Source organism: Oncorhynchus masou, chromosome 5 (assembly GCF_036934945.1).
Source record: "Oncorhynchus masou masou isolate Uvic2021 chromosome 5, UVic_Omas_1.1, whole genome shotgun sequence".
NCBI lineage: Eukaryota > Metazoa > Chordata > Actinopteri > Salmoniformes > Salmonidae > Oncorhynchus > Oncorhynchus masou.
In genome coordinates, this window is record NC_088216.1 from 69,539,503 (window position 1) to 69,561,407 (window position 21,905).

Consider the following 21,905-nt stretch of genomic DNA (forward strand, 5'->3'; position numbering starts at 1 on the left):
CGTCGTTGTTGGTAATCAAGCCCACTACTGTTGTCGTCTGCAAACTTTATAATTGAGTTGGAGGCGTGCATGGCCACGCATTCGTGGGTGAACAGGGAGTACAGGAGGGGCTGAGCACGCACCCTTGTGGGGCCCCAGTGTTGAGGGTCAGCGAAATGGAGATGTTGTTTCCTACCTTCAAAGTCCAGGACCCAGTTGCACAGGGAGGGGTTAAGACCCAGGGCCTCCAGCTTGATGATGAGCTTGGAGGGTACTATGGTGTTGAATACTGAGCTGTAGTCAATGAACAGCATTCTTACATAGGTATTCCTTTTGTCCAGATGGGATAGGGCAGTGTGCAGTGTGATGGCGATTGCGTCATCTGTGGACCTGCTGGGGCGGTATGCAAATTCAAGTGGGTCTAGGTTGGCCGGTAAGGTGGAGGTGATATGATCCTTGACTAGTCTCTCAGAGCACTTCATGATGACAGAAGTGGGTGCTACGAGGTGGTAGTCATTTAGTTCATCTTTGCCTTGGGTACAGGAACAATGGTAGCTATCTTAAAGCATGTGGGAATAACAGACTGGGATAGGGAGAGATTGAATATGTCCGTAAACACACTAGCCAGCTAGTCTGCACATGCTTTGAGGATCCCGGCTAGGGATGCTGTCTGGGCCAGTAGCCTTGCGAGGGTTAACACGTTCAAATGTTTTACTTACGTCAGCCACGGAGAAGGAGAGGGAGGGCGGCGCAGTCCTAGTTATCTGGCCAAGACGGTGGCACTGTATTATCCTCGAAGCGGGCAAAGAAGGTATTTAGTTTGTCTGGAAGCGTGACGTCGGTGTCCGTGACGTGGCTGGATTTATTTTTGTAGTCCGTGATTTCCTGTAGACTCTGCCACATACGTCTCGTGTCTGAGCCGTTGAATTGCGGCTCAACCTTGTCCCTGTACTGTCATTTCGCTTGTTTGATTGCCTTGCAGAGGGAATAGCTACACTGTTTATATGGTTTCCATGGTTAAATGCGGTGGATCGCGCTTTCAGTTTTGCGCGAATTCTGCCACACATCCACAGTTTCTGGATAGGGTAGGTTTTAATAGTCACAGTGGGTACAACATCTCCAATGCACTTCTTTATAAACGCACTCACCAAATCAAGCTATTAAGCCGGTACCACTACGTTTCCTGCCGCCTATCCTCTCCGGTCTATCACAACTAAGTCTGTGCTAAAAGCTTTGACTCAGTTTCTCGCTGTTTGAAATCGCTAAGGTTATTCAGTGACCAAGGTTCTAATTTCACCTCTCATCTGTTTGGTCAGGTTCTCCAACAGTTCCATATTAAATACAATTTGGCCAGCAACTATCACTTGCAGAGTCAAGGAGCGCTGGAACATTTCCATCAAACACTTAAGTCTTTGCTGAGAGCTTATTGTATGGAGATGGAGGTGTTGCCATGGTTACTGGTAGACTCCAGGGAGGTTTCACAGGAGAGCACAGGTTTCAGTCCAAATTACTTAGTGTTCAGACATAATGTGCGCGGGATTCTAGCTCCAGGATGACTGGAAGTCTCCTAAGCCAACTCAGACCCTGTTATCTTGTGATTACCGGTGACGCCTGTATGCCGCTGGTGAGATGGCTAAAGAGAAGCTATCATCTTCACAGGTAAGGATGAAATGAATATTTGATCTGCGAGCTGAGCCGTGTCACTTTAGTCCAGGTGACCAGGTTATTGCTCTGCTGCCAATTGTTGCTTCACCTTTTCAAGCCAAGTTCCAAGGTCCATATATGGTTGTGCACCAGTGCACTGAGCAAAACAATCTAGTTGCCACTCCGGAATGAAGGAAAGCGCACCAACTGTGCCACATAAATCTGCTAAAACCCTATTACGCACGTTCCTCTGGGGCCGAACAGTGGGAGTCTGCAGAGGACAGTAACCTGTTATTTTGGCCGGTACCATTACATCGTCGGATTCTTGTTTTTGTCATGCTAGGCCTGTGCATGGTGAGGAGGATGTCCCAATGACTGCGTACTGCAGGGTAGATATGAACAATTCAGAGTCACTGGATATTTTGGATAGCCTTCTCGCTCATCTACCTGCTGATTTGCGAGACGAGTTGGTCGATCTGATTCTGAGTTTTCTAGTTTTGTTTCCTAATACACCTACACTTACAAACTTAATAGAACACGATATTGACGTTGGGGATGCTGATCCCCATCCGTCAGTGGTTCTATAGTTTCTTCAGAGATACAGCGTGTTGTGACATATGCGTGTCCTCCACGTGACTGGCCACTGTTTACTTTGTATTCCCTGTTCCCTGTATTTGGTTTGTTTATGTTTGGATGGTGTGGCGTTCCGGGGTCCTTGGTGGTCCCAGGTTTGGTCCCACGAGCCTCCCACCCTGTCTGACAAAATATTTTCTCTTTGCTCTTGTTTTCCTTAACTTCTATAGGGTAGGAATTTTGGATGAAAAGCATGCCCAAATTAAACTGCCTGCTACTCGGGCCCAGAGGATATGATATGCATATAACTGGTAGATTTGGATAGAAGACATTCAACGTTTCCAAAACTGTTAAAATAGTGTCTGTCAGTATAACAGAACTGATTTGGCATGCGAAACCCTGAGAAAAATCCATTCAGGAAGTATTTTTGAAGGGGGTTTTGTAGTTTTCTATTCAATGCCATTACAGTATCCATTGACTTAGGACTCAAATTGCAGTTCCTATGCCTTCCACTAGATGTCAACAGTCTTTAGAAATTGTTTTAGGCTTGTATTCTGATAAATGAGGGAGTAAGACCAGTCTGAATGAGTGGACCCTGCCGTGTCACAGAGCTTTTTCATGCGCAATCCCGAGAGTGTGCCTTTCTTGTTTACCTTTTATATTGACGACGTTATTGTCCGGTTGAAATATTATCGATTATTTAGGCTAAAAACAACCTGAGAGTTGAATATGAACATCGTTTGACATGTTTCTATGAACTTTACGGACACAATTTGGATTTTTTTTTGTCTGCCTGTTTTGTCTGCGTTTGAGCCTGTGGATTACTGAAGAAAACACGCAAACAAAACTGAGGTTTTTTGATATAAAGAGACTTTATCGAACAAAATGAACATTTATTGAGTAAATAAATGTCTTCTGAGTGCAAACATATGAAGATCATCAAAGGTAAGGGATTAATTTTATTTCTATTTCTGGCTTGTGTAACTCTTCTACTCGGCTGGTTACTGTTTGTAATGATTTGTCTGTTGGGCTATGATCTCAAATAATCGTAAGGTATTATTTAAAGCATTTTTCAAATCTGACACCGTGGTTGGATTCACATGAAGTTAATCTTTAAACCTATGTAAAATAGGTTTTGTTTTCTGAATTTTTATAATTAGTATTTCTGTATTTGAATTTGGCGCTCTGCAATCTCACTGGATGTTGGCCAGGTGGGACGCTAGCATCCCACTTACCCTAGAGAGGTTAATAGGATGTCGGTGGGCGGAGCAGGGAGCGTCGTCAGCAGAATTGGACACGCCTGTGCTCGGGTGTGTCCCGGGGATAAATACACCTTTCTCCCATAGATTGAGGAGACTCTCTCCATGCAGACACAATTGGATTTTGGTTGTGGCATCTTTTTGTTAATTAGATTTGGCACCTCTCAAAACCCCTCATTATTAACATCTATTCACACATCCACTCACTCACACTACTGACTACACACACCATTGTTACATGGATATAGTTTATTTTATTAATATGCTTGTTTAATCTCCGCATTGTCTTCCTCTTTGTTATGGGCTACGAGCCAGTTCATAACAATAGCCTTTGTCACACCCTGATCTGGTTCACCTGTCCTTGTGATTGTCTCCACCCCCTCCAGGTGTCGTGTGTTATCCCCAATGTATATATCCATGTGTTTCCTGTCTCTCTGTGCGAGTTCGTCTTGTTTGCCAAGTCAAGCAGCGTATTTCCTTGCTCCTATTTTTCCTAGTCTCTGTTTGTTTCTAGTCCTCCTGGTTTCGACCCTTGCCTGTCCTGACTCCGAACCCGCCTGCCTGACCACTCTGCCTGTTCTGACTACCAGCCTGCCTATCCCCTTGTACTGTTTTGGACTTGGATCTGGTTTCTGACCCCTGCCTGGCCTGACCTTGAGACTGCCTATCTTCTGGTACTGTTTGGACTTTGACCTGGTTTATGAACTCTCACCTGTCCCCGACCTGCCTTTGCCTACTCCCTTTATTATAATAAATATCGGAGCTTTACCATCTGCCTCCTGTGTCTACATTTGTGTCTCGTCTTGTTCCCTTATAGCCTTGTAGAGAGCCCTAAGTCTCTATTCAACCAATAAAGTGAAGAAAATAGAGTAAACGAGTAAGTAACTAGGGAGTGTAAAGAACCACTAACTCCAGGAATTTAAAAAAGAATAACCTAACACGTACACTAAGTGTACAAAACATTAGGAACACCTTCCTACTGTTGCGTTGCAGCCCCTTTTCCCCTCAGAACATCCTCAATTCATTCAACAGACTTTACATTTTGTTGAAAGCGTTCTACAGGGATGTGGGCCCATGTTGACTCCAATTGTTCCCACAGTTGTGTCAAGTTGGCTGGATGTCCATTGGGTGGTGGACCATTCTTGATACACACAGAACACTGTTGAGCGTGAAACCCAGCAGTGTTGCAGTTCTTGACACACTCAAACCAGTGCGCCTGGCACCTACTACCATACACCGTTCAAAGACACTTCAATCTTTTGTCTTGCCCATTCACCCTCTGAATGGCACGCATACATAATCCCTGTCTCAATTGTCTCAAGGCTTACAAATCCTTCTTCAACCTGTCTCCTCACCTTCCTCTACACTGACTGAAGTGGATTTAACAACTGACGATAAGGGATCATAGCTTTTACTTGGATTCACCTGGTCCATCTGTCATGGAACGAGTAGTGTTCCTAATGTTTTGTAGACTCAGTGTATACTGAAGGCCTTATGAATGTTAAAATGAAGAGATACTGCTGATATTAGATTAGTAACATATGATACTGACGAGAAAATAAGATCCCACTTGAAACAAAATGTAGCTAAATCTTTGCAAATATATTGTAATAACATATATTGTAGGCTACACAGGTAGACATTGTTACATTGTATTAATATAGTACTTCATAGTAATACATCTTTGAGCTATGTAGTCAGATATAATCCTGAAATATACATTCACATGAACAGTATGTTTAATCTATAATACATATCATCCCGCCATCCCTCTCTGACTGATTAACTCTTTTTATTGGCATGGCTGACTCTCCTGGGGCTGGGGGCACTGTTCCGGTTAGTAGGTTCACTCTGCTACACACTACAGATTCTCAGATCACTTTCATGTGAACCGAAAGCATAGTACTTTAAGTGGGACACAGATGGACCACAACCCTGCTAACCCTGCCAGGAAGGAAAAGCCCTGTCAATGGCTTATAATATAAGAAGAACAACCACAAAATGAACAAAAGCTGAAGAAACTGAACAGTGAGCTAAAACCAGAGAAATGCAAAGCATTACAATGAAATTAATCTAAAAACTATTTGAAAGAAGAAGAGCTTGGCTATGAAGAGTGCAGTAAAAGTTTGGTTGGAAGAAATGGGAGTTCCAGAATGGAACATTCACCTGCCAAATAGAGGTTCTAATGGAACATACAGCAAATTAAATCTCAGGAGTTCCTTCATGAAACAACACAGGGTATTTTCATGCTAGACACTGATTCTTAGAGCTGGCAGCCAGGCAAGTCCAAGACGAGAGAACCCTGATCGCTTTCATTGAATTAGATTAAAAGGTCTAGTAGAGTGGATTAAACCCATCCATTACACTTAGCACTCAGGAGTGGACTTAATTAATAAGTGACTGAGCTTGACAGCACTTCAACCCCATGCCTCGTTCTCTCTATGCCTGTTTGTCATGTATTAAAAACAAAGGGGAAATCGAGTTGTAAATTACCAGCAGTGTCAATGTGATTCTTTATGCACAAGGCTCACCCAGGCAACTGAAGGTTTAATAACTACTGTATACACAGAGGCTGGTTTCTGTACAATCACAAACACCACCACACACCTGCCAGAATATTTTCCAATCCACGTCACACTTTGTGTTTTATTTGGCATACAGTGGGTGGTGGTGTCCCTGCAATCAATATTTTAATTATTTCAATTTCTCTCGCTCTCCAGCCTTAAACAAGCTTGTAAATGAGGTCAGTGTGAGGGCCCAAGTAGGGCAGCTTTGCCCTGTGACTCCATGGGTAGTTCCTGGTTACTGTGACCTGCTAGTTACCACAGCCACAAAGTCATAAACTCTGCCTATTTCTACAATTTATCATCTTAAAATCTGATTTTAAACCTAACCCTAACCTTAACTACACTGCTGTGATCAGGCACTGAATGTGATTGACTTGAATTCAGGACTATTTCCGACACATAAGACTCTGCTCCCCTGTAAAATGACTTTCTCTCTTCTGTTCTCCTCTCTCTGTTCTCTGATTCTGTACTCTATCCAATCATTTTGTCCTGACCCCGCCCCCCTCTTGTCCTGTGTGTGTGTGACTCTGTGTCCCTGGTTTGGGGATTCTGATCTGGCTGAACCGCTGTGGACAGTAAATCGCTCCCTCTGTAGCCCTGTACTGGCGGTGACAGCTTTCCATTGCTTGACCAGAATAACGTCTGTGTGTGTCACGTGTGTATGTGTTCCTAATATTCCTAGGACTCTACATTGCATGTTTCAGTACACTGTTTATAAACACCACATATTTATTTATATGCCATATTCTTGAAATAGCTCACGCTATCTACCACTGTACATATCATTCTTAGTATATCTTTTGTAAATTCATGTGGTGTATATACGTATAGATTCAGTAGTGGAAAAATTGTCATACGTGAGTAAAAGTAAAGATACCTTAATAGAAAATGACTCAAGTAAAAGTGAAAGTCATCCAGTAAAACCCTACTTAATTAAGTAAAAGTCTAAAAGTATTTGGTTTTAAATATACTTAAGTATCAAAAGTAAATGTAATTGCTAAAATATACTTAAGTTTCAAAAGCAAAAGTATTTAGAAAACTAGGCACCATTGTATTTTTATTTATGGATAGCCAGGGGCATGCTCCAACCCTCACACATGATTTACAAACAAAGCATGTGTTTAGTGAGTCCGCCAGATCAGAGGCAGTAGGGAGGACCAGGGATGTTCTCTTGATAAGTGTGTGAATTTGACCCATTCCTGTCCTTCTAAGCATTCAAAATGCAACAAGTACTTTTGCGTGTCAGAAAAAGTATATTATTTTCTTTAGGAATGTAGTAAAGTATAAAGTATTGTTCAAGTATTGTTACTTAAGTACTTTACATCACTGTATAGATTGCATTTGAATTACTGTTACAGTGCTACTTGGCTTGTTAATTGAATTAGTTTAATATTTTTTTAGTTTTTCCTTCTTTTTTATATTATTTGTGTACTTTACTGCATTGTTAGGAGCTAGTAACATAAGCTTTCCATTGCGCTCGCTATAACATCTGCTAAACTGTGTACATGACCAATAAACTTTGATTTGAGGTATGAGATGAGAGAACTTTAATTCCACCAGCTCTGGGGCAAAACCTAGGCGTTTAGCTCAGCAGGATAACAGTATCTTATATCATGCCAATGATGTTGGTTCTATTTGGTCAGATCACAAGTTTGTTGCCTCTCAACCAGAATAGTGTATGCAACATGCAAAGCACACATGTGCAAATCAAAACCAGAGTACCACATTTGTTCTGAGCCTCAGCACATTGCATTTTCCCCCATGCCCATCTTCCAGGTGCATAGTCAGCACCGGAACGGATACCCTACGCAAGGGTCATGTGCCACTGCCAGCACACGCACACCGTAAAAAAACATAGATATGTAGAAGATGCATTACACACACATATGGATACTGGTACACCACACTCAAACACACGTTAATTGCTGTGCTATTACACCATCATGGCCTTTCCTTGCTTTTCCTCAATAGAAGATGTATGTAGAATGTCATTAGTTTGAAGAGGCAGAGAGAAATCTGATAAAACTATACCCAAAAGGTCAAAGTTCTTAGTTTTTCTAGATGATTTGATCAAGACTAGGGATATATTATGCAAGATCCCAATATCACCAAATGGCATCAGGACTCAAACTCTGAGCAACAGGCTATTTCCACAGGTAGGTGGTATTACCTTCAGTGCGCACTTCTCCCCAGTCTTCTTATTGGTGCATTCCAGAACCTTCCCATTGATCCCCAACCCAAGGACCTGACTGGAGATCTTATACTCGTCTGTCACCGCGTTACGCTTTATCTCCAATTTTGGGTAAACGGGCATAGGGAATTGCGTGGAATTCGTGTCTTCCTGTGCAGCCGGCGCCGCGTTGTCAGTTGAGTCTGGTTCGGTTTGAGGTTCTGATGTGGTGTCAAGTTTTGGCTCAGCCTTCGGCGATTCAGAAGGTTGCTCCTTACCGTTACCATTTTGTAGCATGGTCACACAGATGTGTCTGTGAGTGGTCACCTAGGATTTTTTTAAACTGACCTCAAAAGGCTAATATGACTTTGAAAGTGAAATGACGCAAATGCCCCGTAATTTACCCTAAGCAGAAATGACTCCTTGACACCGCTAAGGGCGCGCATTCGGTGTTCACTTTCTCTCGGACAGTTCCTGTGTGCCTCGGGATGTTTAAAACATTGAAAAGACAATAGCCTACGAGTTAATAGTCCCACGATTAAAAAGGTTTTGTACTAAAACTTTTCTAAAATAAAATGGAAAATACTTCACGGTATATACACAACAGCAGCCTATTGATCTTCTTCAACCAATCATTACATTTAAGTTCAATACAATAATCCTGCATATCCGCAGGGTAAAAAAACAAACAATAAACATGTCCCCATTTGAATAGGCTAGAGTAGAAAATTTGTAATTCTTGTCAGATGCCTTCAGTTAAACTGGCCTCGTAACTTTCCAACGTCCTTTTGTCACATGGGCTAATGACTGAGGGGAGTTTGCGTAAGCATTACCCTCTACTCAAGTAATTTCTCAACAGGCTTCCTCTTAAAGGAGCAGTACATTTTGTCGGCAAATAACAAATAAAATATATATATATATATATACCCTAGACTAACTGCAATCTGTCAGAGTAGATGGTAATTTGTGTTTTAAAATGTATCTGCTTTTAAACAAACTCTCCTACAAGCATGCACAAGTGTGTCAACATTTTGAAGGACATCCCAGGTGAGTGACTTGAATACAAGCTGCATATTGTAACCCAGGCTTAAACCCTCCACAAATGCAACAATTAATGAGTGGCAAGGAAAAAACTGATGATCAAGAGAGATGGAGAGAGAAACAGATATATAGAGAGAAGGGTGGGGGTAAAGAAAGAGGGATGGACATCCTTGAAAACTGAAGCAGGCCACATCACCTGCTTAGCTAAACGGTCATTCTGGCAGTCATTTTAAACACATAATCCAACATAAATAGTATGACGGTATAGCTTAATCTGACTTTTTGAGAGTATATAATTTATTGCAGAGACTAAATATAGACTGAACTAAACTTTGCATACAGTCTTAAAGTGCATTGAATAAACGGTGTGCTTTACTGGTTCATCAGTTTAAATATTATCGGATTATAGTGGAGGAAACTGCTTTATTGCTCTCCTCTTCCAAAATAGCACAACTAAAATAAACTTCACTGCGGTTGGCAATGTACAAAGCCTTCAGAAAGTATTCACACCTGCTGACTTTTTCCACATTTGTGTTACAGCCTGAATTTAAAAGTAATTCAATGTAGATTTTTTGTGTGTCATTGGCTTACACACAATACCCCATAATGTCATAGTGTAATTATGTTTTTTGACATATTTACTAATTAATTTAAAATGAAAAGCTTAAATGTCTTGAGTCAATAAATATTCAACCACTTTGTTGTGGTAAGCCTAAATAAATTCAGGAATAAAAAGGTGCTTAAAAAGTCACATAATAAGTTTCATGGACTCACTCTGTGTGCAATAATAGTGTTTAAAATGAATTATGAATGACTACCTAATCTCTGTACCCCCACACATACAATTATCTGTAAGGTCCTTAAAAGTCGAGGAGTGAATTTAAAACACAGATTCAACCACAAAGACCAGGGAGGTTTTCCAATGCCTCGCAAAGAAGGGCACCTATTGATAGATGGGTAAAAAAATGCAGGCATTGAATATCCCTTTGAGCCTAGTAAAGTTATGAATTACACTTTGGAAGGCGTATCAATACACCCAGTCACTACAAAGATACAGGCTTCCTTCCTAACTCAGTTGCCAGAGAGGAAGGAAACCGCTCAGGGATTTCACCATGAGGCCAATGGTGCCTTTAAAACAGTTACAGGGTTTAATGGCTGTGAAAGGAGAAAACTGAGGATGGATCAACAACATTGTAGGTCCTTCACAATACTAACCTAATTGAAAGAGTGCAAAGAAGGAAGCCTGTACAGAATAAAAATATTCCAAAACATGCATCCGGTTTGCAACAAGGCATTAATAATGCAAAAAATGTGTCAAAGTAATTAACTTTGGGGCAAATCCAATACAACACATTATTGAGTAACACTCTCTTTATTTTCAAGCATAATGGTAGCTGCATCTTGTTAAGGGTATGCTTGTAATCATTAAGGACTGGGGAGTTTTACAGGATAAAAAAGAAATGGAATGGCTAAGCACAGGCAAAATCCTAGAGGAAAACCAACCTCAGTCTGCTTTCCACCAGACAATGGGAGATGAATTCACCATTCAGCAGATCAATAACCTAAATCACAAGGACAAATCTACACTGGAGTTGCTTACTCAGAAGACAGTGAATGTTCCTGAGTGGCTGACTTACAGTTTTGATTTAAATCTACTTCAAAATCTATGAAAAGACCTGAAAATGGTTGTTTTAGCAATGATCAACAACAATTTGACAGAGCTTGAAGAACATTGAAAAAAATAATGGGCAAATGTTGCACTATCCCAGTGTGAAAGGCTCTTAAGAGACTTACCCAGAAAGACTCATAGCTGTAATCGCTGCCAAAAATGCTTCTACAAAGTATTGACTCAGGGGTGTGAATACTTATGTAACTGAGATATCTGTATTTAATTTTCATTGCATTTTCAAAAATGTCTAAAAACATGTTTTCCCTTTGTCGTTATGGGGTATTGTGTGTAGATGGGTGAGACAAAATGTCAATTTAATACATTTTGAATTCAGGCAGTAACACAACAACATGTGGAATAAGTCAAGGGGTATGAATACTTTCTGAAGGCACTGTAGAAACATACAAACATTCCCCCTCAGTAAAATTGTGCATCCTGCCAGGAAAGTCCAGTTTGTTTGATTTTGATGTTTTTGTTGTGTATGTAGTAAGCGAAAGGGAAACTGTGTGTGTGTGTGTTGATTGTGTTTAGTAGTCCAGTGCACAGATGAGGGCCACTCCCTGTTTGATCCAGTATCTCTGGGTGGTGTGTGTGGGCAGCTCCACAGCGATCACGTAGTTAGTAGAGTGACCTGTCGTAGACAGAGTTCCTATAGAGAAAACACAGAGCTGCAGTCAGGACCAGACTCAAACTACTGTACTCCCTTTTATGCTGATTAAGGTAAATCATGGTGATCTCATCTGTCAACAAACTGGAATAGTCCCTGGAAGCTGACGATGGAAAATACATAGCTATAGTATGAAGCATTTCGTTATTAGACACCGGGTCTATTTTGGGCATGTAATAAACCACCTAAAAGAAGCACACGGGCTAATACACTATTACACAGACAGACACACTAATATAAGGATATGCAATCAAACACCAGCACACACACAAACACTGTTGGAGCCAGATCATTGTACATGAGTGTATATAGTAGGTGCAGTATTGGCCTGTTGTATTGCTGACCGGCACGTGTGAGGGTCTTGTAGATGGGGCAGATGTAAACTCCTGAAGTGGGTGGTTTGCGGTTGGGCTCAGGAACCATCCAGATGACAGCCATCTCAGTGTAGAGCTCTTTGGGCCGGGACTCAGTGAGCAGGCCTACCTTGGCGTCCCAGCGCGCCCCCTCCAGGAACAAGCCGTGGATGTAGCAACCCATCTCAGGCCTCTCCTTCAGTGCAGAGGCAGACTCCCTCATCACCTGGGATGGGACATAAAGGAGAAGACACAGATGTCATTAAGTCCAAGGATGTCATCAAAAACTTCCAACGTAGAAATCGGCCAAGTACTACCCAATCAAAACAAGTAATCAATTTTCCAACAGGGTTAATTGCTCACTATAAATGTAACCTCCAATATGAAATACATTCACATTTGGGGAGGAGGGAAGAGAGGAAGGGAATGAGAGTGTGCTGCTATCTCACCCTGAAGTCAAAGCCAATGGTATCTATGGAGACCACGGAGCGGCGGGCAAAGTTCTGCAGTGTTCCTGTGAGGAAAGCCTGGGGGAAGAAGAAGCCACTGATCCAGAAAACAGGTGGGACACCGTCAGAGATCCAGCCATGTAAGAACTTGATCCTCTGGAGCAGGTCAGACACCCAGGAGGCCAGGGGTTTCAAAGAGGGGTAGGCCTGGTGGAAGACAGGGAGAGACAGAGGGAATACTTAATGAGTGGTCCCGTGGGGGTTTTCACAAAAGGAAAAGTGTAGAGTGATTTCAGTGTGTTTCATAGATGCGGTAAATCGAACTTAACCAAAACAATGGAATTACCATGGAAAGGGCTGGGTGAAACAGCCATGGGGGAAAGATTCTGAATCTCCTCATAGAGTACCACAGTATGAGTCATAATACCCATTAAATCTAGCGGTCAAACAAGGAAATGGTTCCAATAATTTTTCCACCATAAGTTTTTCCCATATGGTTTTTTAGAAACACTTAAAATAAGGGCTGTGTTTCGTGTAGGCTTACCCTGGCATGACATTTTGATAACCGTGTAAGTCTTTCTCGGACAAGGTGACTTTTATCAATATATTCACTTGTATTTACCCCTTAAAAATGAAATGCTAATTAGCTACTAATGTGGCTATCAAAGAACTACAAATGATGATCCGGACAAGACCGCCAAATCGAGGCAAAGGTAAGAATCTCTGGATGAACTACCTAATGTTAGCTACATTTAGGAATGAATAAATTGCCTACATTTCTTTAAATGGATAATTCTGTGAACTGTTTTGTGCAAGTTTTAAATTGACACAATAACTGTTAGCAAAGGTGTCTGCGAGATATGATGTGCAGGAGCTTGCAGGGATTTGTAGTCTTGCATGATGTCTACTTTGATGCTAATTAGCATTTTTGAATCTGAGAGTTTATAGAGCCGAATATATTTATATAAGTCACTTTGTCCGAGAGATTTACATGGTTATTAAAAAACGTCACGCCAGGGTAGGTGTACACGAAACACAGCCCTTATTTTAAGTGTTTATAAAATTCCCTATGGGAAAACTGAATGGTGGAAAAAGGATTGTAACCATTTCCTTATTTGACTGCTAGGTTTTATGGGTATTATGACACCTGCACTGTGGGGCTCTATTGCCCCCCAGCAAAGTTTGTCTATATTTAGGCTATTGTTTATATGTGTATTTCACAATATGTTGTATAATGCTTGTATAGATGTCATCCCTAACACATGTTCATGTCATGGTTACCAAACAACTGCATTACAGTTAAACACGACTTTGACTACCATCAATGATTTCTGTAAGCTAGATATGCTAACCAGCTTATACAAACGGGAGTTAGCATTTACCAGTCACTATTTTTAAATCTGAAATGGGACAACGTCTACATGTCATACAGCGAAAACAGCCAAATCGGACTTAAGTAAGCACATTGTAGGCCTGTTACAATACATAAATCATGACGGATTTGACGATTATTCACTTTTTTAGATCAGATTTGTGGAATGTGCGCCAATCTTTCATTGACTCCTTGATCGCATCTATTTGGGATAGCCACAGGTTCGTTGACTAGTGGTTTCCATTTGCGCGCTGTGCCTCGGTCACGCGCCAGTAAAGACTAGAATGATTTGTGAGTCTATTTTTGACTTTGCATTTTTTCATGTTTATTTTATTGTGTTGAAGGGGATCCCCATTTAAAGTATCTATGAGCGCTCTGAGGTGTTAAACTAAACCCTGGTACCAGGTCTGTGCTAATTAGATGAGTGTGTATATACAGTAGCTGTGATTGATTTAGTGATTCAAAAGGTGTTGATAACTGTTGGTGTATACCATGTTTTCAACTTGCGTTGTTTATTTAAACTGAATTGACATGTTTGTGATTATTATTTTGCATAGTTCAAGGGATATCTAATTGTTGTGTATTTCAATACTCTGTGTGCATATTATATTTCCTAGTGGGTAAACTATATATTCTTTAGGGATATATTACCTACTAGGTTAGGCCCAACCCAGTCCACACACAAATTTTCACATGCTGCCTGCTTACATAGTTTATTGCTGCCACACACCTAGATACTAGGTTCAAACTTATATTAACACAGGTCCCTCAGCATAGAGGACTACAATAATGTAACTCTAAATATGTTCATGTATATGTTCCTGTAAATACCTTAGCCTGCCACATGTCAGGGACTTTGTTGATGAATAGGCTGTTGGCCATAAGCTCCAGTTCTGATGACATCACCACTAAGCCCTTCAGAGCCTTCACAATATCACTGAGGCTCTGGGATATGACCACTAACAACCGGTTATACCTGAGAGAGAAGGGTGGGTGGAGAGGGATAAGAGAAAGAAAGAGATACTCAGGAGAATGTTGACTATAGAAGAGCTCTCTGAAATGGAATATTGTGATGGTAACTGGAACTGTCTTGAAGTTAATGGTGGGAGAAACAGATTTGGCACTTGACAGAATGTTAGGGACTTCAGCAGTGGTTTTTGACAGGACTAGGTTACCTGATGACCTCCTGGATCAGGACTGTGTTCATGGACTCCTCATACTGGACTGGGTACTTAGTCATCACCTCCTGAACACTGATAGGCTGGGGGACCTTCTCAACAATGCCTGCCACTATCTCCTCTACAATCTACAGGGAAAAAAACTAGATCCATTACCAGCCCAGCCTGAATTCCTTCAAACATACAAAACACAATCACTCAACACAGCCCCACCACACTTTCTGAAGGTACAGGTTCATACCCCTTGACTTATTCCACATTTTGTTGCGATAAAGTCTGAATTCAAAATGGATGAAATGTATTGGCAGGGTAGCCTAGTGGTTAGAGCGTTGGACTAGTAATCAAAAGGTTGCAAGTTCGAATCCCCGAGCTGACAAGGTACAAATCTGTCGTTCTGCCCCTGAACAGGCAGTTAACCCACTGTTCCTAGGCCGTCATTGAAAATAAGAATTTGTTCTTTAACTGACTTGCCTAGTAAAATTTAAAAAAAATTAAATTGTTTTTCCTCACCCATCTACACACAATACCCCATAATGACAAAGTGAAAACAAGTTTTTATACATTTTTGCAAATGTATTGAAAATAAAATACAGAAAATCTGCATTTACATACAGTATTCACACCCTGGGTCAATGCATTTTAGAATCACCTTTGGCAGCAATCTCTGGGTAAGTCTTTCTGGGTAAGTCTCTATGGGCTTTGCACACCTGGATTGTACAATATTTGTATATTATTATTATTATTGAAAAAATTCTTCAAGCTCTCTCAAGTTGGTTGTTGATCCTTGCTATTTTCAAGTCTTGCCATAGATTTTCAAGCCGATTTAAGTCAAAACTGTAACTAGGACACTCAGGAACATTCAATGTCATCTTGGTAAGCAACTTCAGTGTATAGTTGTGTTTTAGATTATTGTCCTGCTGAAAGGTGAATTTGTCTCCCTGTGTCCGTTGGAAAGCAGACTGGACCAGGTTTACCTCTAGGATTTTGCCGGTGCTTAGCTCTATTCAGTTTCTTTTTATAAAAATAAAAAAAAATCCCTAGTCCTTTGCCGATGGGACAAGCATACCCGTAACATGATGCAGGCACCACCATGCTTGAAAATATGAAAACTGTTACTGTGATGTGTTGTGTTGGATTTGCCCCATACAAAACACTTTGTATTCAGGACATAAAGTTAATTTCTTTGCCATTTGTTTTGCAGTTTTAATTTACTGCCTTATTGCAAACAGAATGATGTTTTGGAATATTTGTATTATGTACAGGCTTACTTCTTTTCACTCTGTCATTTAGGTTAGTATTGTGGAATAACTCAAATGTCCTTCCTCAGTTTTCTCCTATCACAACCATTAAACTCTGTAACTGCTTTAACGTCATCATTGGCCTTATGGTGAAATCCCTGAGCGGTTTCCTTCCTCTCCGACAACTGAGTTAGGAAGGAAGCCTGCATCTTTGTAGTGACTGGGTGTATTGATACACCATCCAAAGTATAATTAATAACTTCACCATGCTCAAAGGGATATTTAATGTCTGTTGTTTTTTTTAACCAATCTACCAATAGGTGCCCTTCTTTGCGAGGCATTGGAAAACCTACCTGGTCATTGTGGTTGAATCTGTGTTTTAAATTCACTGCTCGACTAAGTGACCTTACAGATAAATTGTATGTGTGGGTAACAGAGATCAGGGAATCATTCAGACATCATGCTAAACACTAATATTGCACACAGAGTGAGTTCATGTAACTTATTATGTGACTTGTTAAGCACATTTTTAAGCACATTTTTACTCCTGAAGTTATTTAGGCTTGCCATAAAAAGGGGGTTGAATACTTATTGACTCAAGAACATTTCAGATGTATTTTTTTTTTTATACATGTCTAAAAACATAATTCCAGCTTGACATTATGGGTGTGTAGAACAGTTACACAACATCTAAATGTAATCTATTTTAAGCTCAGGCTGTAACACAACAACATTTGGGAAAAGTCAAGGGGTGTGAATACTTTCTGAAGGCATTGTATGTTAGCATGTCAACAGAATGGTACCCTGAGTATTACCTATGAGCTTTCGTTAACAAGTCTAACAGCTAAGGAGGCTAGAGTAAGAGTTGTATAAGCAACAAATATAAGTAAGACTAGCTGCTGACATGACCCCAGATAGGACAAAACAAAAGTTCAAAACCTGTTTCTTGCTGGGTTAGAGTATCAGCGAGAGTAGACACAGGAGAGGACACACACAGTACACACAGTACCTCTTCTCTGGCCTTGCCCCCGCTGGCTGCTGCTTTAGGCTGGAGCTGCACCACGGCTCCCAGCAGGGCAAACGCCTCGTTCTGGGCAAAGCTGATGTTAGCATTGTCATGGAGACCAAAGATCTCAGGTGTGTCATTGATGGGCAGGCCACGGATGTACGCCAGGTAGCCCTGAGAGACAAGCAAAACGGATATTAGTGGTTGATGGTTGGGAATTAACCAGTGTTTATTAATGCTTAATCAGACCAAACTAACAGTCTCCTTCTCTGACCTTGATGTCGAGCTCAGTGTCGATCTGCCTGTAGACTCCGGAGGCGGAGTAGGCGTAGTCGGCGCCGAGCACAGCAGGACAGTAGAAGTCCTCCAACACGTTGAGGATGCAGCGGCGGTCCCAGTCATCGGTCACACGACCACCATAGTTGATCTCCCCTGCAGTGTACTTCAGAACCTGGACAGATCGAGTAGAGAACAACGGCATAATCAATCACTTACAGAACACTGGCACATACACGCACCAGAAAAAAAGGACACACTGAAACATAAAAAATGCATAATCTTGCTAGAAGTATTTGTTTCAGCTGATAGTTAAAATATCTGTAACAAGAAATACATTTCAATGATAATAGAAATCAATTTGGAATATTTGCAGTGCATCAGACAGTGGACAAGGACATGTGAAGCTTTACAGGGAGAGAAGAGAGATACGTTTTAGGACTGTAGATAGGAATAGTGGACAGTGGAGAATAGCTAAAAGAATGGGACCAGAGAGAAAATGGTAGGAGATGAGAGGAGATAAAAGAGTAGGAAATTAGAGGAGGTAAAAGGGTAAGAAATGAGAGGAGATAAAAGATAAAGGAGAGGGGAGATGAAAAGAGAAATACTAAAGGAAAAGCTAGAAGAGAAGGAAGCTAGGAGAGAGAGAGAGAGAGAGTCTTCCCCACCTTGTAGGGGATGTCCTGGTACTCATCCAGGAACATCTTGAGCTGGCTGATACAGATGCGGAGGTCACCGTCAGTGAACTCATATGGGATGTTGAACCCCAGTGGGCCGAACTTTCTGCGCTCAATGGCATTACCGTGGAACAGACACAGAGACAGGAGCAGGGACTTAAGCTCTGCAGCCTGGAGGAGAGGAGGAACAGGGGACAACGTTAGACGAGGGGTCTGGGTATGTAGTTTTCCACTTGAATTACACAATACAGTACACAGTATAGTATGGGAGTGAGAGAAGCCAGACCCTGGTGCAGGTAGTGATGAAGTCATCATTCAGGCTTAGGTAGGTCTTCAACAGGTTGGCCTTGATGCCTCTGGGAGGCTCGATGGTCATCTTAGAGCCATTCTGCAGAATAGACACGGGGAACTTGTTGCTGGGCAGGCTGGTGAGCCACAGACGGAAATCCCGGTGTACCTAAAGAGGAGTGAATAGGGTGTTGGCAGGTTTAAGAGTGACAAAGGTTTCTACATCTCGCTTTACTGTATAGCTTAAGTTGTGTGTTTGTGTGGATATCTATTCTTCTAGGTGAGCCCACCTTATCTGGGTCAATGTTCTCAATGAGTCTCTCCATGGACGGCATCCAGCTGGGTGCCAGGTGACAATTCTGGAAGAAGACCCACTTGCCCCTCTCCATGGCACTGTGCATCATTGCCTCAGCCCAGGGACCCTGACACACAACCACAACACACAGGACAAGTTGCACAGAGGTCTCAAGATGATACCAATACTGTAGATATCACAAGGCTTAGGTTCAAACATCATGACTTTGAGCCTGGGCTTAATTCTGTCTGTCTCAGTTATTTCTCAGACTGGCTTGCAATCATGGTGATGGTGAATGTAGCACGTCTTTAGAAGGGGATACATACAGGACACAGAGTCCTAGTCCTCTGGATAGAAATAGACTGGTAATTATCACTGAGGTGGGGAGACTAAGCTTTTCTTAGCATGACAAATGAGAGTGACCTCATTGGGAGGACTAATTTCCAGTGGGATGTCCCGTGGGTGGGAGGAGTGAGTTTTCCCAGGCATTCCCCAGGCCCTACTGACCTGCCCCTGGCCCAGGGAGATGGCACTCATCTTCTTGGAGAACTTCATGACATCAGCAAACTTGTAGAGGTCAGCGGCAGGGTCGGTTCCGGGAGATAGGACGAAGATGAGCGGCGTGGAGGGGGATGACTCCTTAAATACAACAGACAGATCTGATGCCTGAGGGAGAAATGGAAGGAAGGAGGGAGGGATGGAAAGAAGGGGGAGGTAGGGAGGAAGGAGAGAGAGATACAGTACAGAACGAGGTATGAGAAACATAAAATAAACAATGAGGTGACCTACATTGGGAAAAACTCTGAGTTTATATTGTAAATATTTAAGCCAAATGGCTTTAGAATAAACCTGGTGTTAAAGAGTTTACACTGAGTTAGATACAAGGCAAAACAACATATACCAAAGATGGCATTGACAGTGGCACTGAGGTAAATGCAACTTAGGATGTCTTCACTACCCAGAAAGGCAAAAGTGCAGCACCTGTGGCTCTATAAAGCGCTGGCCCAGATGAGCAGCAACAAAGTCCTGCAGGCCGTGAGTCATGCGGTCAGCTCTCAGGCAGCGCAATATCAACAGCTTCTGGAAAGAGTCCAGTTGGGTATTCCATTCCCCTGGGACTGGCTCCCTAGACACACACGCACACATCCACAGACACCAGTCAGCAGTTAGAGTAGGCGTAATTTGCAGTATCTATTGACACACTGCAAACTAGCATGTGTTGTGTCTACACTCTTAGAAAAAAAGGTGCTATCTAGAACCTAAAAGTGTTCTTAAGCTGCCCCCATAGGATGACCCTTTGAAGAACCCTTTATGGTTCCAGGTAGAACCCTTTTGGGTTCAATCTAGAACTCCTTTCAAAAGATGGTTCTACATGGAACCAAAAAGGGTTCTCCTATGGGGACAGCCAAACGAAGAACCCTTTTGGAACCCTTTTTCTAAGAGTGAAGAGTTGGCAGGCACAATATCAGTGGCATGATAATCAGAAGTATCATGGCAAGTGAACAAAACATGAAGCGGACTAAATTTCTTGGCTATAGTACACAATAGGACCATAAAGGTCAGTCTGCTTGATGTTTTATGTTTTGACATGGAAAATTAAGAATTGTGGTATTGCGATACGGGTATCAGGACAACCCTAGCTGTGCTTATAAAAAATGTATCTTCTGTGTTTGTGTGTGTATACAGCACCTCTCTGTGAATCTGGAAGAAAGTATTTGTGTGTGTGAAGACCTGTTTGGCTCGCTGCTGTCAAATATCCTCTTGAAGGCCTTCATGTGTTTGGGGAAGCTGTCTGCCAGGCTGTTGAAGGTGGGCAAAGCGCTGAGGCCCAAGATGTCCTGCCAGGCACGCTCAGACAGCCACCTCACTGCAGGGTTGGACAGCTGCTGCTGGGGCATGCCCCCCGCCAGCAGGTACCGCCACTCAGACTGGCAGGTGGAACACAGAGAGATGAGCACAGATACACTTTAAAAAACAACAATACAGACCAAACACTAAACACCACCAGTTCCTCCTACCATATCGATCTTGTTCTCATTCATCATGATGCGAGCGCACAGCAGGAAGGCAAACATGAGCTTGTGCTTCTCAAACAGAGAGCGGCACACATTGCTGTACAGGCTGAAGGTGAAGAACTCATTGATGCTGATGATCCTCTGCTCCACCGTGTCTGGGAGGGACACACAGGGACAACACAATGGGAAAAGAGTTTGTTAAGGGGGTTGGATATATTCATGCTACCTTTGTTGCTTAATGATACATGCTACAGAAAAGTGTTTGGCCACGATTTTTACGTTGCTGTGATAGCAGTTAAGCATTCAGTTGTGAGGGTTGTCCTAAAATGCGTACAAATACAGTATGTGTGTCTACATTTATGTGGGTGTGTGAGTTCTCTTTACCTGCCCTCTCGGAGTTGGCAATGCCCGACATGAAGATGCCCAAAAACCACTCCAGGGAGTACTGGTACATGGGGTCCACGTTGGAAAGGTCCGATACGCAGAAGAAGAGGATCTGAGTACGCACAGCCACAGGGACATACTCCAGACGAGTGGCATCAATGTCCCGCTCTGTCTCCTCAGCCACCATCACTTTGGCCTGACAATGACATTAGCCTTTGTATGGTCATAGTGCCACATCAACGACTCAACATTTGATTGAACAGTAACAGTATGTTCTTCGCAAAGGGGCAGAGTTAAAAATACACTTGGAAATAACATGTAAAAGCCTTATTTGGGGAAATCCAACGGGGTTAAGTTGAAGTGTGGTGGTTACACTGCTCCCCATGCCTGACCTGGATCTCTCCGGCCTTGATCTTGGAGGCTCCCAGCACCCGTATGAGTTCCTCATCGTCCACAGGGTTTCCCTCTGAGGAGCTGAGGCGGAAAAGGATCTGGTCTTCTATCTCCTTCAGCTCCTGCTTCATACGAGCGTTACTCACTATCAGCTGGTTCTTAGCCTCCTCCAGGTCAGGTCTCTCCTCAGCCACCACCCGACCCAGCAGCTGGTCCTCCAGACCACTACACACACACACACACACACACACACACACACACACACACACACACACACACACACACACACACACACACACACACACACACACACACACACACACACACACACACACACACACACACACACACACACACACACACACACACACACACACACACACACACACACACACACACACACACGTCAGGG

At 42.3% G+C, this 21,905-nt stretch overlaps 2 protein-coding genes across 2 annotated transcripts in view; both read right to left on the reverse strand.

Annotated features, from left to right (window-relative positions):
- Window positions 1–9,010, reverse strand: part of LOC135540155 (MAP kinase-activated protein kinase 3-like) — a 35,327-nt gene extending 26,317 nt beyond the window's left edge. The window contains exon 1 of the mRNA XM_064966584.1: window positions 8,193–9,010. Coding sequence (XP_064822656.1) covers window positions 8,193–8,489 — 297 coding nt within the window. The 5' untranslated portion in view covers window positions 8,490–9,010. The remainder of the gene's footprint in view (window positions 1–8,192) is intronic.
- Window positions 9,011–9,506: 496 nt separating this feature from the next.
- Window positions 9,507–21,905, reverse strand: part of dnah1 (dynein, axonemal, heavy chain 1) — a 68,927-nt gene continuing 56,528 nt past the window's right edge. The window contains exons 62-77 of the mRNA XM_064958294.1: window positions 21,493–21,718; window positions 21,101–21,296; window positions 20,720–20,871; window positions 20,433–20,629; window positions 19,683–19,827; window positions 19,209–19,367; window positions 18,697–18,828; window positions 18,405–18,575; window positions 18,110–18,289; window positions 17,440–17,616; window positions 17,169–17,339; window positions 14,919–15,049; window positions 14,575–14,719; window positions 12,372–12,578; window positions 11,914–12,148; window positions 9,507–11,551 (exon numbers count right to left, since the gene is read on the reverse strand). Of these exons, the coding sequence (XP_064814366.1) occupies window positions 11,430–11,551; window positions 11,914–12,148; window positions 12,372–12,578; window positions 14,575–14,719; window positions 14,919–15,049; window positions 17,169–17,339; window positions 17,440–17,616; window positions 18,110–18,289; window positions 18,405–18,575; window positions 18,697–18,828; window positions 19,209–19,367; window positions 19,683–19,827; window positions 20,433–20,629; window positions 20,720–20,871; window positions 21,101–21,296; window positions 21,493–21,718 (2,746 nt within the window). The 3' untranslated portion in view covers window positions 9,507–11,429. The remainder of the gene's footprint in view (window positions 11,552–11,913; window positions 12,149–12,371; window positions 12,579–14,574; window positions 14,720–14,918; window positions 15,050–17,168; window positions 17,340–17,439; window positions 17,617–18,109; window positions 18,290–18,404; window positions 18,576–18,696; window positions 18,829–19,208; window positions 19,368–19,682; window positions 19,828–20,432; window positions 20,630–20,719; window positions 20,872–21,100; window positions 21,297–21,492; window positions 21,719–21,905) is intronic.